Source organism: Phocoena sinus, chromosome 1 (assembly GCF_008692025.1).
Source record: "Phocoena sinus isolate mPhoSin1 chromosome 1, mPhoSin1.pri, whole genome shotgun sequence".
Classification (NCBI taxonomy): domain Eukaryota; kingdom Metazoa; phylum Chordata; class Mammalia; order Artiodactyla; family Phocoenidae; genus Phocoena; species Phocoena sinus.
Window position 1 is genome coordinate 103,398,825 of NC_045763.1, and position 17,608 is coordinate 103,416,432.

At 48.2% G+C, this 17,608-nt stretch overlaps 1 protein-coding gene across 1 annotated transcript in view; it reads right to left on the reverse strand.

The window, feature by feature from the left end:
• Positions 1-4,450: 4,450 nt before the first annotated feature.
• The window catches only part of CASQ2 (calsequestrin 2), a 62,507-nt gene continuing 49,349 nt past the window's right edge, over positions 4,451-17,608 (reverse strand). Inside the window, exons 9-11 of the mRNA XM_032648367.1 lie at positions 7,853-7,953; positions 5,627-5,701; positions 4,451-4,666 (exon numbers count right to left, since the gene is read on the reverse strand). Of these exons, the coding sequence (XP_032504258.1) occupies positions 4,451-4,666; positions 5,627-5,701; positions 7,853-7,953 (392 nt within the window). The remainder of the gene's footprint in view (positions 4,667-5,626; positions 5,702-7,852; positions 7,954-17,608) is intronic.

Consider the following 17,608-nt stretch of genomic DNA (forward strand, 5'->3'; position numbering starts at 1 on the left):
TGGCCTCATCATCTTTAAAAACAACAACAACAACAAATTTTAAGCACCTATTGGCAATAGAGAACCACTGAAGAATTTTAAGCATGTGTGTGACATGATCAGTTTTTCATTTTCAAAAGATCGTTTGATTGCAGTGTGCAGGGCTGGAGATGGAAGTACAGTCAGAAACTTGTGGTCACCCAGCTGAGAGATTGTAAAGCCTCAATTACACAGTAAGAGTGAGTGAAGAGAAGAGGACTGGACTTCTCCCTATTGGATGCGAAAGTGGGAGACAAGAAAATGGCTCTAAGGTTTCTGGCTGGGACGTTGTCAGAGGGGGATGCCTCTTCCCCACTCCTCTGCTTCCGTGAAGGACTTTCCCCAAAACACTGCTGGCCTTTTGTCCAGTCCTTGTTCCCGTCCTGAGATGGCGTAAGTTACCTGGTTAATGGGCGGTAGCCATTTGTCCATGTTTCTTAGAGTGAAGTGCCTAGGGTGCAGTTAGTGTGAGGGGTCCACTCCTTTTCTCCTGCCTCTCCATCCTTGAGCGCTGAGAGCACTGGTCCTCTCTGCACACCTGGATGACCTGCACTTGAAGGCTGGAAACTGGCAAGCCCATTCTCCTAATCTCTAGTCTCCAAATTACTGCTTCTCTGTAATCAGGGCGATATTTTGGACTGCTGACTTTTGGAGCTAATTTCTCAGTTGGTTCAGATCTCAGTCAGGAAAAGAGAGATATCAGTACTTTTTAAGGGCACCCTCCCCACACTTAAAGCCCCAAAGCTGTGTTGGTCTAAGGTGCCTATGGGGCATCCAGGTGATGCTGTCCAGGGGAGACAGCTGGAGCGAGGGGCTTGGAACTCAGGAGAGGCCTGGCTAGAGACAGGGTTGGAAGACGTAGGCTGGATGAGATGACGGGGGGGAGTGGCAAGAGCAGTGGTCAGTGCTGACTTGCATCCATCCCCACTGACTCTTGTTAAAATGGAGAGGGTCGGGCTTCCCTGGTGGCGCAGTGGTTGAGAGTCCGCCTGTCGATGCAGGGGACACAGGTTCGTGCCCTGGTCTGGGAAGATCCCACATGCCGCGGGGCAGCTTGGCCCGTGAGCCATGGCCACTGAACCTGCGCGTCCGGAGCCTGTGCTCCGCAACGGGAGAGGCCACAGCAGTGAGAGGCCCTCTCCAAAAAAAATGGAGAGGGTCAGGCCCCAGCTCTGGAGCCGGTATATCAGTAAGTCTGGGCTGGTGACAGGAGTCTGTGTTTTCTAGAATAAGCTCAGACATGATTCTGACGCTCACTGAGCAGGGTTGAGGAGCCCTGGTGGGAGTGGGAAGTTCGAAGACAGGCCACAGGACCCACTCAAGGGATGTGTGTGTCTGGGTGTAGCAGGGATTGTTGATCAAAAGCTATTCGATAATGACCTGTGACTGGTGACATCATTAACAGAAAGGGCTTCCTGGGCAATACAAACTAGGGCCTGGACAGTACACAACCGTGTTACAGAAGAGACAAGCACATTTCAACTCTGAGATGATGTTCTAAAGAAATATATTTAAATGATTCTTGATAACACAATGATTTTTTGTTTTATTTTGTTTTCTAGCAGGATGGCCAGAGCTCACAGTTCTAATTAGCCTACATTTCTAGTACTGTATAATTGATTACTTGCCTCCAGAATGAAAGGGGAAAGGGCATCTTGGCTTAAGCAGTGAAAAGGATTACGAGAAATTCACTTGAGTCCATCTTGGGACACCATCTGAAGAAAAGAAATGGAATCCTTTGATTGCTTGATTTAAGGAATTAAATATAGTTTAAATCCTTGATTTAGCTATAAAAATGGGGTTACATTTACACTCCTTTAAAGTATTTGTGTGACCCTGGGAAAATTACTCGAGGCCTCTGTGCCTCATTCAGTTTCCTCATCTGTAAAATGGGGAAAATAACAAAACTCATCTCATAAGATCTTTGGAAGGATTAAACGGGACAATACATGTGAAGCATCTAGCATAGTGCACTGGGCACATACCAAACATTCAATAAATATCAGCTGAAAAAGTTTTAGACCAATAACTAAACAGCACTACTACTTACAGATAGTACTAGTTTAACACTCAGTGCTTCTAACACAGGAGCAGAATAGCAAGATTTAAACTTAATGCATATTACTCAGGCCTGTAAGAACCAGGGAATTTTCCTGGGCTGGGAAATAGACCACTTTCATGACAGAGCACATTCCTTGGCTATTTGAAAGGTTAGCTTCAAAGATCACTTTGAAAACTCACCTCGCCAGGAACTTATTTGGGTCTGTCTGGATGGCAACATAGCCCAGCTTGGGAAGTGTCTGCCTTGTTTTGTGAGGCGAAGGGATAAAACTAAGGAGGCCTTGGAAGCACTGTGATCCAACAGTGCTGATCAAACAATTATTCACCCATCAGTTCAATAAATGAGTATCTACTTCGTGCCGAGCAAAGTGCTAGGTGTTGGGGATACAAGAGTAAATGAATTCCTTGTCTCCAAGGAGCCCGTGTTTTAGTGAAAGGACAGACATACAAATATGTGCTACCATTTAAATGACGGGTGCCAGGATTTGGGGTATACACAAAATGCCATGGGAGCAGAGGGGAAGGGGACCCCTTCGGACCACCCAGGCAATTGGACAGATGGTGATATTAATCATTTGAACTGGGGCTCCAAGAGGAGGAGGAGGAGACATTTAGGGGAGAAGGTAATGAGTTTGGCTTTTGTGATGTTGTCTGAAGCACTTGTGCAACGTCCGAACCAAGATGTCCAGAAGCAGTTGAACGAGTGAGTCTAAAGCTAAGGAGAGAGGTCAAGGTTAGAGACCCAGACTTGGAAGTTATTAGCTGATGGGCATGGATGATAAACTGTCTTGGAAGAATGTTAGAGCTGAGTGATACTGTGGAAGACTAACATTTCAAGGGCAGGCAGAGGAAGAGGGGCCAGAAAGGAAAAGGAAGAAAGAACAGAGAGGGAGAACAGGCGCCCAGAGATAATGAGCAGAAACAAAAACTCAGGAGAGGATGTTCAAGATAGTCTCAGTATTTTCAAAATATAACTTTAATGACAGAGTTAGTTAGCTACTATTCCATAAAGGATTGCCCTATTTTCAAAGAATTTGCAGTGTCTTACACGTGTGTTAAAAGATTGAGAAAATAAATTAGAACATTATAATGCACACTTAACACTAAAACTACCGAGCACAATATCACTTAGATAGCTCGGAAGGCACTGAGGGATTTTTTTCAGTGCCTCAGGGTATCATTATGAACTCTAATTATTATTGTTCTGTTCAACTGTGGGAGCACTGATAGACGGAGAGTTAACTGCCCTCCGGTTAAACCAACTTTGACTCCGAACGGGAAGGCTGACTAGGAGCAAAAGAGAGGGGGTATGGGGGCTTCCCTGGTGGCGCAGTGGTTGAGAGTCCGCCTGCCGATGCAGGGGATGCGGGTTCGTGCCCTGGTCCGGGAAGATCCCACATGCCGCGGAGCGGCTGGGCCTGTGAGCCATGGCCGCTGAGCCTGCGCGTCCGGAACCTGTGCCCCGCAACGGGAGAGGCCACAACGGTGAGAGGCCCGCGTACCGCAAAAAAAAAAAAAAAAAAAATAGAAAGAGGGGGGTATCAGGATCCCAGCTCAGGCTAGGATGCCAGCTGACCCAATCAGAGACCTAAAGCCATCAGAAAGAATTAAAACAAACCCCTGTGTGTCTATGCGAGACGGTCACCTAGAGGGAAGTTCAGAGAGCAAATCAACCTCCCATCCCAGTATCTTAATATACTAGAAATGATGGTGACATCAGTACGCATGTTTTTCAAGACCTACCTCTCAATAGCCATCCAAAGGTTTGGATGTGAGTTCATAATGGTCTGACCTACACTTAAAATAAGTTTAATAGAACCAAGAGAAGCTGATTTATAAACTTGTTTCCAAGCCTGAGCCTTCCCTAAGAGGGATCCTCTTGGCTTTAGGAGGGATCCTAACTGACGTTGTAGGCATGGGGGCTACATGCATTGTGTGTCTTCCCTGGGCTCTGGTTATAAGGTCACACCATGCTTGTGAGTTAGCAAGCTGTGAATTCTGTTACCGCCATAGTCAAAGACAACAGGTAAATTCGAGTCAAGGTGTTTGGGGATTGCTCTCCCCAGACTGCCAGATTCGGGCACTGCCATGGCCACTGATGATCTGGCAAAGAACGAGAGTTTTTTCATGACAATCAAGACCGTCAACATGGGAAAAATTCCCCGCTGTTCTTGCTGAGTGGGATTGCTGGATTTAGAAAGGCATTTGCTGAGTTGTACATCTGATGAGAAGGAAGTGGGAAAAGAGAGGTTGGAAAAGGGAAAGGAGCTGGCTGGACGTGGTCCAGGGCTGCTTGCTGCTACCTTGTGCTGTCTGCATGGGGGTGGGTAGCTGTGCTTCTGTGTTCATGAACATCATCTGGAGTTGGGGGCTAGTCATCATCGTCATCACTGTCATCATCCCCTTCGTCAGAATTGTCATCGTCATCGTCATCATTGTCGTCGTCATCCTCTTCATCCTCTTCATCTTCGCTGTCATCATCCTCAGTGTTTATCTTCCCAGAAAGCACGTCCTCAATCCAGTCTTCCAGCTCCTCAGCTGTGGGCAGGTCATCACCATCTGGAATCTCCATCCAGACACTGTCAGCCTGCAGCCAGAGACAGGATGAGTGAGTGAGTGAGTGCACGAAGGGTCAGCAAGGCCAGGGGCTTCCAAGCAGCTGTGCTGAGTGGGCTCCAGGTCACTTACACTTATCAGGAATATGTGCACAGTGTTAAATGGAAATGCTTCGTTGCAGAATGGTGTGTGTAGTATCCTGTTTGTGCAACATAAAAGGAAAGGTGTATTCTATTGCATATATATATTTTTTTCTATTGTATGTATATATAGCCAGTTAGCAATGTCCTTTTACCCTGTTGGTAGATGTTCAGTCACCTGGGAAATTCTACATTTCTTTATTTTGTAAACTACTTTTAAAATTAATAATAATAATAAATAATAATAATTTAAAATTCTGCTTAAGTTAAAACAGAACAGTAGGATACAAGGTGAAAAGCAAAAGTATTTCTGGCTGCCCTGACCCCATCCCTAGTCTCATTGGTGGTAGTTTCATGGCTGTCCTACCAGAAGTTTCATATAGATCCTATAGATCATATATACCCATATATTCATGAACACACACACACACACACACACACAATGGTGATTGCCTCCATGGGCTTCTGGGCCACAGCTTCCCCATCACCCATTGAACAATAACAACTCCTGGTGTGGGTTCCCTTGTGTAAAGAGACCTTGTTGGGCTTTGGAAGAAAATATAGGAGAGTTTACTTGTGTGGAAAGTTCTAAATAGTCAGTGAACCAGGTTAGGCTGGCTCCCAAAGCAAGGAAATGTGCCCATGGAAGAGAACCATGGAACAACAGGCTGGGACTGGCTCAGACTAGGATTGGGCCACACTGGCAAGTCTCCTGAGCTTTGGCAAGGCCAAGGGTCCTGCTTATTTCACATGGGGCCAGACTCCTATACATGATCTTATAGTCTGGGCTGCATGGCAGAAACCAGGGCAGACTGAGGGCATCTGAGCAAACTTTCATGAGGTATACTCACATCTGTAACATTCACCACTCCAATCTGTGGCTTGAATAGGTCAATCTTGAAAGTCTTTTCCCAATAGGCAACAAGCTGTAGCAACAAAAAATAAAATTAGACAGCGGGCAGAAGGCATTCCCTGTTAAAGCCACTTTTTGTGGCTGGACCCACCTGCCATCCCATCACAGTAATTAGGTCACCATTGGTTAAAGGTCTCCAAAACAGCTGTGGGCACTGAGGAAATTGAAGACTTGGCTCCAGCGTTCAGCACTTTAAATAAACATGAAAAAAAAAAAGTCGTAACACAAACTGTGAAAGCATGTAATATAAAAGCTTCTATAGCTGTAAGGAAGAATATTACAGAGATAGTCCAAAGCCGATTCCCAAGTCACTTGTGGCTCTTTTACAGTTTATGTGTGGTGAAAGAGCCATTTCCCTCCACCTCTCTTTCAATGTCTCACTTAAAAATCCCTTACCTTGCACCACTCTGCTCGTGAGATGCCCAGGAAAGCAGTGGTGTGCTGTAAGTGGGCACACGAATAAGAAGAGGGCTTCTTCATTCAGCCAGACTTGGGTTCCATGAGGACTAATCTCTGACTAGGGCAGGACCAAAAAAGTAAGGGGCCATGGGGCTAAGAAAATGGAGATATTCAGTGGTAGAAAGTCTCCCAAACATGGGACTTCCCTGGGGTTCCAGTGGTGAAGAATCCGCCTTCCAATGCAGGGGTGCAGGTTCAATCCCTGGTCGGGGAACTAAGATCCTACATGCTGCAGGGCAACTGGGCCCTCATGCCGCAACTACTGAGCTCTCATGCCTCAACGAGAGAGCCCGCGTGCCGCAAAACTGCAGAGCCCTCGCGCTCTGGAGCCCGTGCGCCACAACTAGAGAGAGAAAAACCTGCACACCACAACTAGAGAGAAGCCCACTAGAGAAGAAGCCCGTGTGCCGCAACTGTAGAGAAGCCCACACACTGCAAGGAAAAGATCCCGCATACCTCAGTGTAGATCCTGCATGCCGCAACTAAGACCCAACACAGCCAAAAAAAAAAAAAAAAAAACAGAAAGAAAGAAAAAAAAGTCTCCCAAACAAATATATGGTCTCATGGGGACTGGAAGAGTATATCTAACACTTACAGCTTTAACCTCTCCAGCTGTCATTCTTTTCACCTGTAAGATAGGGATTATAGGGCTTCCCGGGTGGTGCAGTGGTTGAGAGTCTGCCTGCCGATGCAGGGGACACGGGTCCGTGTCCCAGTCCGGGAAGATCCCACATGCCGCGGGGCGGCTGGGCCCGTGAGCCATGGCCGCTGCGCCTGCGCGTCCGGAGCCTGTGCTCCGCAACGGAAGAGGCCACAACAGTGAGAGGCCCGCGTACCGCAAAAAAAAAAAAAAAAAAAAAAAGATAGGGATTATAATAGTCTGTACTTCACAGGGTTGTTGAGAGGATTGGATGAGATGATGCATGGAAAGAATTTATCATAGTTCTAGGCAGATAGTATATTAGCCACCCTCACTATCATTACCACTGGGCTCATGTATTGTACAAATTCTGTTTATTCTCTTTAAAACAAAGCATAATCAAGGCTTTCTGGCCATTGATCACTGACCCAGCAAGAGTTTGGGCTTTAAGGACCTGGGAGAACATGCTGAACAAGACAGGCAGGGTCTCTGCCCTCCCTGAGGGTTTTTTTTTTCTTGGCTGCGAGGCTTGCGGGGTCTTAGTTCCCCCACCAGGGATTGAACCGTGCACCCAGCAGAGGAAGTGCAGAGTCCTAACCGCTGGACCGCCAGGGAATTTCCAGCAGAGGTTGTTCTTAACTCTATGCAAAATGTTCATCTCTGAACATTTATTACTTAGTAACTCAGGTTGCCTCACAGCGATGGTCCCCACCCAGAAAATGAAAGAGGTTATAGTAAGGGGTGGTGTGGTGGTGGGGTGAAGGGCAGCTATGGAGCTGCTGGCAGAAGAATTTCACCCAACACCCTTGAGTGGGCCCTGCAGAAGGACTTCTGGCCTCTAGGGGGCGAGAACAATAAGTCTAACCATGTCAGGTAGGCACCAGGCCCTAAGTTCAATGTTGCCCCAGCGGCTAAGATCTCCCACAGTGGGTGGGGACAGCCACTGAGCTTCTGCAAGTGCCCCTCCTATTTCACATCCTCCTTCGTGCATCCAGGTCTCACACTAAACACAAACACGAGGCTGTGAAGGTGGCCAAGGACGGGGCCCCAGTCTGAGCCACTCACCAGAGGAAAGTCATCTGGGTCGATCCATACGATGCTTAGGTCAGGGTTGTCCGTGTTGTCCCGAGCAACCTGCTTCAGGATCTCCAGGAACTCATAGCCATCTGAAGCAGGATTCAAGAAGGTTGAGTAAGCCCTGTGCATATATGGCTTCTAATGTGGAGAGCAGAGCGCCGTTATTCCACAAGTGTTTCTTAGGCCATTTGGTGCATACCCTCAATTATAGGATTATTCTGTAAAATGAGTCAGGTGAGAACTCCAGCCACAAAGCAGCTTATTCAAAGGAAACAATAAACATTTTGAATAAAGAAATTGAAAGTTTCACAGGGAAGTGTCTGGTTGTAACTGAAAGCTAAGTTGCATATGAAAATTGACCAGCCTTGTGTCAGAAAGTGCAACCCCAGAACAGAGAAACTCCTGTCTGGTCCTCAGTGCTCTGTGCCATCTCTTAAAACGGATAATTTATTGATACTGTCCCTGAGAGTTCCCCATAGCATTTGCTCTATGGAGCAAGAACGTTTAGCCTGGATCCTTAGTTTTCTACAACCTGGAGTTCCCACAACCTTCAGACTAAGTGGGCTTCTGACTGACAGTTGGTTTCAAAGCTTTGAGATAGTAAATAGGGTTCCCTCCCCTCGTCACCATTTCCCTGCATGCTCTGCCATCCCTTTATTCAATTCGAAGCATTCATTGCCCCCCAGGGGAGGGATGATTCATAAGAAAAGCAGAGACAAGCCTCAAAGGACAAACTCATAGCTTCAAGAGCACAGAAAGCCTAAATCTTGAAGAAATGAGAAAGATGAACTTTATATCATAGACAAAAATTTTGGAAGAATGTCTAGTAAGAGAAAGGATAGCCTAAACCCTCAGCGTCTCTGCCCCACTCCCAGGTAGAAACAAAGAGTTTAGATTCTGGCAAGTCCCTGAGAATAAGCTCCGTGCCTGTGTGTATGCGTTTGTGTGTACATGTGCACGTACGTGAAAGCAAGCCCATGCAGAGAAACTCCACAGTTTCAGGGAGTCCCAGAGTATAGGGGATTCGTGCTTTGTTCTAAAACTCGTGAAAACGGAAAGACCTCAGATTCTCTCGGCGAATCCTCTGGTGCAGGATGACGAGGGCAGAGAAGAGTGTGAGGAGGCCCCACCGAGTTCTCTGTGGTTTTGAGGAACACGGACAAGGCTAGTGGAGGGGGCAGATCTGAAGAAGTCCAGCGGTTGGGATGAAGGGGACCAGTGGTGACCCTGGCATAAAGCTAGAGTCCAGACAGAATGACGGACTTCTCTGCAGATGCCAGCATGGATAGGTGATGATGATAACTCTGACCAGATGCACACTTCACACATCATACCTGAGAGCCAGCAAGACGCCGGATCCCGAGGGACGGTGGGTGGGGGAGGGGAGACCATTCATTGTCAGACCCAGTTTCCACCATCCAGTGGTAAAATCTAGGTTCGGTTCTAGAAAATAAAGTTGTATCTCTTGCATAGATGAATTTGTGGCCTGAAATTTACCTTCTATATAAGCAACTAACTCACCCACTACTTAGAAATTCAGTACGGCAACTGCTCTTTCTTTGTAAAAGCTTCCTTCTTTTGATGGGGGCCCCAGCCACTCTAAGCCCCTCTCTGTGGCCTCTGTTGAACACACCTCTCCTCTCTCCGGCACCCTAGCCTTTGTTTGGCTACCTGGGGCCTCTTGGGAAAGGTTTTTCTCTGCACTTCCTCATGTTTAACATATTCTAGGCAAAATGCACACTCTTCTTAGGAGCTCTGCTTTGAGTGGGTGTAGTCTCTTTAACTGTAGCTAAATCACACTAAAGGTTCCAACTCGGCCCCCTCAGGCCTTGTTACCTGGAAGGCAGAGCTACCCTGCTAGTAGAGAAGAGGGTCGTCATGGCCTGCAGCCCTCTCCAGCAGAGATCCGGGTGGCCTAGGTGATTTTTCCATCTGTGCTCTGAACTCTATGACAAATTAGATTGTATGACAGACACTTGAGATGGATGGGGCCTTGTGTTTCAGCGCTCATTATCTATTACTGTAGGGGTTGGGGTGGAGATGGGGGTGGAGGTAGGGATACTCTTCTTGCTGCCTGATGTGTGGCCGAGAAAGTCAAATCCCTCCAGAGTGCCACTGGCTGCTGCTACTTGGACACCATGGATCTTCCTTCTCTGGGTGTGTCGCCGTGTCACAGGACAGGGACTATGGTGCCACCTGGGTTATCTGTGGATTGAAGTATCATTATACACAGACTGCAACAGGGGATTTCTCCTCAACAGCTTCAGTGACTGCTTTCAGCAGCCGAGAAGTGATGAATGGCAATAAATAAGGTGATGTTGTCAGTACTCTGGAAGAGGAGAATCACGTGTGACAAGTCAGAAATTCACAGAGAGGATGAAACTCCACCACACACACCCGAATTCAGGTAGAAAGTAAACTTGAAGCGCAAAAGGCTAACTCACATAAAGGGCAGGCAGAAACTGTCTAGACACAGTGTTGTAGAGGGAGAAGATCTGAACGGAAGCCGAACACACAAGACGGCACTGTGGTTTTCTGATGGAAAAACCCACATAACGGGATTTATGAATAAGAATGTACGTACAGGGATCGTTTCTATGTTTTAGAGCAGGTTTGGAGATAAAAAGAGAAAGATTGAAGGAACAAAACCTGGGTCCTGCAAGAAAAATCAAATGGATTGGAGTTTTTACATAAACAAGAGAAGTCAAAATTGTGGCTTAATGCCTATTTTCAAGAATACAAAAAGTTTTTGTGAGGACGATGTTCTTTGTGTCTATGGAGGAGCAAAGCTCAAAAGACGTGCCCATAATAAATTAATAATTGAGTTGACAAAAGCTGGGGAAGTTTCTTCCGGAGTCAAGGGCAGCTTTCTGGTGTTCAGGATGATGGAGTTTATAATGGGCATCATCCTTCTGTATCCCTGAATATTTCCAAGAACAGAACAGAACCTGTTCTTTAGGGAGGGAGCCCAGCTTGATATTTCAACACAAAGGACACTTGCGGCAAACAGTCCAAATCCTGGGTCTGCCGTTTAGAGTGTGACTTAGGGCAAGTTATTTAATGTCTTGGTTTCTCAACCGTAAAATGGGGATGATAATAATAGTACCTATTTCATAGAATGACTGTTAGTTAAATGTGTTAGTGTCTCTATGGCACTTAGATGGTGCCTGGCACATAGTAAGGTTTAGCCATTATTCTTCTGAAATGCTCTGACATTCTTCTGCTTGAATACAAGGAACCTGGCCACTCATCTGTTCGTTCAATGCATATGTCTTAAGTGCAATGATCTGGGCACAAGGGGGCAGTTAGACACAGTCTCGGCCCCGTGTGTCAGAGAAGATATACTCCCAGGCAGTTACACCAGGAGCTGGTGTATCATGGAGCTATTCCTTCCGGGCCCTGTTGCTGACTCAGTGACTGAAGTCTGCAGGGGTGGCTGTACCAGGTGGTACGACTATGAGTACCTCGCCTCAGTACGTGGTTAAAGCACGGTTTAATTACTTTGTTTTAAAGTCATTAAGCTAATTTGGACATTCCTGATCCAAGGCTCACAAGCCCCATACCTTTCCCCCCATTATTCCCCAGCCTTGAATACAGACCTGTTGGAATGGATTCTCATTCATCTGGGAAAGCGGAATTAAGGCAGTCACACTGGCCTCGCACGGATTCAGTCGCTAACATTTTAAGTTAGAAGTTCAGTTTCCTCTTAGGGACAGTAACTATTTCTTTGTAAAACAGGTGAGCTGGAAAAGGGACACGTCCACTGTGGACCCTCCCTTTTTGACCAGGAAGGCAGGTGTAGGAAGCCACATTTCGCTTTTGTAATTCAATGTGAAGCAGAAGACAGTTCACAGTTGCAATTATATGAATGAATGAATGAGTTTGAAATTAATGACTGTTTCCTTTATCAGTGATATACACAGCTAAGAGGCCTTTTAAGATTGTGGCCATGTAGTTCTCAAAAGGAATAGCCCATAATTTCATTCAGAGGTAGGTTAAGAAAAAAGAGGAAATATTATTTTGAAATTTGTAGGCTAGCAGTTATTTCACCATTGAAACTAGAGGACAATTCTCTGCAGTCATTAGTTAGAGGAGCAGCCATTTGCAAGGCCAGAAGGGACTCCCAAACATCCCACAGATTCAGGCAGGTGTATAGCCCCACCCAGAACATTTGTCTGTCTTCTCTCTTGAATGTTTCCAGGGCTGAGCCCCTCGGACCTCCCTAAAGGTCCACTATAGAGTCAATAACCCAGACAGACAAGAGTCGTTTTCTTGCATCCAGCTGAAATCTCCTCTTTTTTTTTTTGCGGTACGCGGGCCTCTCACTGTTGTGACTTCTCCCATTGCAGAGCACAGGCTCCGGACGCACAGGCTCAGCGAGCCCGCTCCGCGGCATGTGGGATCCTCCCGGACCGGGGCACGAACCCGTGTCCCCTGCATCGGCAGGCGGACTCTCAACCACTGCGCCACCAGGGAAGCCCTGAAATCTCCTTTTTTCTCGAGAAGTTCGTCTCCCAACTTCTTCCTTTATGAACACAGGACATTATTGTTCTTTACATGCAGGAAGTCTGCAATCATGTAGCCCAACTTTGACTTTATGAGTATTTCTTGAGCATTTACTGGCTACTGAGTCCTTTTGTATTTAATCTTCACATCTAGTCCTGATGGAGGTTAGGAAGATGTTTTTATCTCCATTTTAAAGAGGATGAAGTTGAGACACAGGGAGAGTACCTGACTTGCCCAGCATGACACGCCAGCAGGTGGCAGAGCCAGGATTCTAACTCAGGTCTTTGGTCTGCAGGTCGAGAGCCGTTTCCACAATCCACCTGTGGTCTCCACATTCCTACCAAAACTGCTGCATCTTCTTGCTCGAATTTGTGCTTGAGAGCCCAGTGCCCAGTGTGAAAGCTTCAATGTGAGGGAAGCAAGGGCAGGGGCATGGGGAGACACCCGGGTGGAGAGGGGGGCTGGTGGCCGGGCCCTGCCCTCCCCCGGAGTAGTCAGGGTCCCTTCCCCTCCTTCTAACCTGCCGCTAAGCCACACACTCCCCAGCTACAGCCTGTTTGGTTGGCTGTCTCAGCGATTTCCCTGAGTGCGCCTGGAATCTCAGAGGTGGCCCTAACTAAAGAAGAGGAGCCTGGTGCTGTGAAAGCTGTGACTCTGTCCCTGCCACACAGGCCTGGACCCTGAGATCCCACGACCCGGGGTCGAGGGCTCAGGATGGGCCAGGTTTCCCACGGCGAGCCAGAGACCTCTGGGAATCACATCCTGTGGGAGGGGGAGCCGGTGATTATGCTCTCCTCCTTTCCAGGCAGAGAGAGCCTGGCGGGAATGAGACTGCACAAGCCCTGGGCGACCAGTTCCAGGCCAGTCACAGCCATGTCAGGAACCAAGGCCTGTCTGGCAGAGACACGTGTGTCTCAGACCAAGCAGTGGCCCCAAAGTAACAGGCCCAGGCCCTCAGCATGCTGCCCACCCGGCTCTCACACCATCCTCTGGACCCAACCTCGGGGACTGGCGGTGCTCATTCCATAAAGGCACTGAAAGACCCTCCCTGCCGCCACACCATGTACAGTTATGGGACTCGGGGTCTCGCCCCTGGAGACAGGCCTAGGCTTGGGAAGCCGGGCTGTTTGGCCCAATCCTGTGGCCATTGCTTCTACAGCAGACAACACAGATAAGCAGGCATCACACAGCTTGGAGGTTGTGTCTGGAGTTTGAAGACCCTGCACAGGTCACTTAACCTCTCTGGGGCTTCCATCTCATCGTCTGAAGATGGAGAAAACAGCTCCCTTATTACCTTGGGGGCTCATTGATAATAATGATACCGCTGTTATCATGTGTGGCATTTGCAGAAGGAACTGCAAAGATTTTCTGTCTTTCTTTCTCACTCCATCAACATTTAATTCATTTCAAGTGTTAATGGGAGGGATTCATTTTTTCATCGGGCAGGTATGTTCTGAGTGCCCACATGTATTAGACCCAGGGCCAGGTGCTGGGACACACAGGTGTGGAGGGCAGTCACCTGAGAGGTCCCCTCGCGGAAAGGCCCACTCAGTAAGTGTGGAGGTCTCAGAAAGCTGCGGCATGGCATCTGAAGCTGGGCCCTTTGGGAGCCTAGGGAGGACAAGGTTGAGAGCACCTCCCAGACAAGGCGAGTCACCCAGTCACCTGTTAGAGTGAGACATCCGCTCAGAACCGGGGGACATTGTGTGGGCGCCATGGTCCCGAGGTGGCACCTGCGACATCAGAACACCCTGACACTCCTTACTGCAGCCCTCCTTCTCCGCTCTGTCTCCTAGCTCTCGGGGCCCAGCATTGGCGGAAAAGTCCAGCGGTACAGCTTTGCAATACGGAGGAGCGTAGGTGGTAGTTATAGGGCTTGGGCTTGGGGTTGGACTGCCTGGGCTGGAATCCCAGTTCTACCGCTGACTAGTCACGTGACCTGGGGATGCTACTTAACTTCTCCATGCCTTTGTTTCCCTATCTGCATATCGGGGAGGATGATAGTGACAGTACCTACTGCGTACAATCGGGCTGCTGTGAAGATTAAATGTGCTGATATTTAAGGGCCGGAACTACGTTTAGCATTTAGCAAGAACCAAATTTTAAAACTGACAAATCAAATTTAAATTTGGAAGCTCAGTTAAGCAGTTGCCTATTTGAGACAACAGGTGTCAAAAACGAAATCGAGGCTGTTGAAACTCGGTTGGAACAAGGGCTTGGAGACTTTGATTCGGGGCCCCTCACTGGTTGTGTGCTCCGCAGACGCAGACGGCAGCCGATTCGCGCATTTCCAGCTTGTTAGTGCTAATATTGCCAGTGCCCTTGGAGGATATCCATCCAGCATGCGCTCACGTAGAAACGCCACTTTGTGAACCGTTCATCGACTGTTCTAAAGAAGATGTCAGCCTGATGCAGACACATCTGGGGGCGGCCGGGGAGACTAGTTCATGTTCAAACCTGTCACACAGTAGCTCCGGCGGCATTCTGAGCGCAGGAGCTGAGAGGAGGCTGTGAAAGAGGAAGCCGGGCCGCGCACCACAGGGCACCGGGCAAGACCAGAGAGCCGGAAATGTCCTTCCCAGCCAGGCCCGCCTGCAGGGGCAACGAGGATGAGAGCTCACCGCAGAAGAGACCTAGCGATTACGCTCGGGGCCGGAGAGCAGTCACTGCAATCCCTGAACACAAGCTCTCCGCTGCGAATGTCAGAACCGCTGTGACAGTCCCTGGGAGACCCGGGTCACTCAGACCTTTGTTATTGCTGCTGCTGAAAAATCGTACATTCCAAATTTAGAAACATCAGTAGGGAGGAAGTTTGACTTTTCTTCATTGATCGGGCGCTCAAGCTTCCAGATGGCTCCGCTCGCTCTCCTCACTCCCTCTTCTTTCTCGTGCTCTCTCGGCTCCCTCCGCCCCCATTCCTTGCAGCGGCTTTGCGCATGCCCAGAGCCTGCAGCTGGCTGGGGAGTCCTGGAGACGGTAGTGTGGTCAGATGGACAGTGACCAGAGGAGCCAACCAGAAATCTGAGCTCCTGTGTCCGCTGTGCCTCTAACCGTGTGATCTCAAGCGCGTCGTTGAACGTCTCTGGGTCTTTCAAATGTTGGAGGTGCAGGGGCTGGTAAAGGACAGCAGAGAGGAAGGAGGGCGGGCTAAATGGTCACCCAGATGTCCTCAGGGGTAGTAACTCCGAAGGGCCGGCAGACACAAGGCAGGGCCTTGTGGTTCAGGGTGCGGCTGGGGAGCCAGACAGCGCTGAGCTTAATTCCAGCTCCACTGCTTCCCAGCAAGTCAGCTGCTCTGGGCCTCAGCTTCCTCAGTTGTAAAGTGGGAATAAAAGTAGCACCTCCCACGTGGGGTTGCTGTGTCACCTAAGCATACGGTAAGTCACCATCATCATCACCTTCTTCCTCAGAATCAGAATGGATTCAGAGGCCAAGAAAGCCTGATAGAATTTGAATCTTGGCTTGGATACATCGAGTGATCTGGGCGAGTCATTTAACCCTTAAGAATCACTTTTCTCATCTGACGCTGGGATGATCATTATTATGCATATATCACAGGGTGGCTTTAGGGACCAAATAGGACCACCTCCATAAAGCTCACAGCACAGTTCCTCCAGACTGTTAGCCCTTTAAGGAGAGCTGTATTATTTTCCTGGATGTATGACCCGTTTTCTTTGGCGAGGGGTTTGGTTGGCGCAGTGGGCCACATGTAGCTTGTTAGCAAAAGCAAGGTATATGAGGAAGTACTGTCTGGGTAGGAATGAAATTCCTAGTCCTGCAGGCAGGCCCCTCTGGCCCGGTTACATATCAGTGACCTGAGAGTAATGACTGACTAGTCGCAGACTCAGGGACTTTCACGGAAAAGCCTTTCCCTTTCCCAGCCCTGAGCAGGCTAGGCACCCCTCCCCACCCCGCCCCCGCCCCCCCACCAAGGAAGGATGCTGTGAGCTCCTCCCCCTCCCCCCACCCCCAGCGCATTTCTTCCAGCTTCCCAGTAACAAGCCCCAGCTTGGGCTCCTTTGGGGCAAGACACAGCTTCGGGCCCAGGGGTGTTTGTGCAGGGAGGAGGTGGAAGTAGTTTCTGGAGCTTGATTCATTACAGCAGCAATCTCGGTCAAACAGGTTCCTGCAACCTCTCGGAGGCCTCTTTGTTCCATTGTTCCAGAAAGCCAGACAGGCCTCCCTGTAATCCTGGGAGGGGGAGGGGAGGGGGGGAGAGGGCGGGGGAGGAAGCCCCCTGGAGTCTAGCCAGCAGGCTGCTGCGGATGGCGATCTCATCTCTGTTCACACAACACCAGGGGATCCCATTCTGTTTGATTATAGCTTGTAAACCTTGGGCAACTGGCTTTCTTTGCTATTTTCTTCTCCAGGGGCTGAGGGGTGGCCAGAATCTGTGGAAAAAAGCTGGAAGCATACTGGTATATATTTTTTTGGACTCAGACTAGATTTTCTTGAAGAGTTTTTCCAAATCTGCAAGTCAGTGATAGGAAAACTGGAATATCAATGGACATTCAAAAAAATTAACGAAAAAAAAAGGGGGAAGGAAGCTTTCAGATAATTTGCAGCATAAATTTGTTTTTCATACAATGGAATATTATTTGGCCCTAAAAAGGAATGAATTATTGATACATGCTACATACAGATGAATACTGAAAACATTATGCTGAGTGAAAGATGCCAAGCACAAAAGGCCACGTATTACATGGTTCCATTTATATGAAAGATCCAGAACAGTCAAATCCATAGCGACAGAAAGTACATTAAGTGGTTGCCAGGGGGTGGGGGAGAAGAGAATAAGAAAGGCTGCTAATGGGTATGGGATTTTTCTGAGGTGATGAAAATGTTCTGGAATTAGAGAGTGGTGATGTTTGCACAATTTTCTGGACATACTGAAACTGCTGAATTGCACTTTAAAAAGGTGAATCTTATGGTATGTGGATTATATCTCAATTTTTAAAATTGCATGATAAAACATTTGGGTTTCAGCCTGTAAGAAACTATGGAGGCTGATCGTGTGTTACCAAAAAACAAAACAAAACCCAAAAAACTACTGGTCAGACAGTGAAGAATTGGGCTCAGTCTCAGTCAGTCATCTGCCTATCTAATCATCTGCCCACAGGCATTTATTGAGCACTTTCTATGTGTCAAGGCATGGGCAAGAACCAGGTATATATCAATGAATGAGACAATCTGTCCCTCCTTCATGGCCTCCCTCTAGCTCATTGTGCCCTCTTGGGC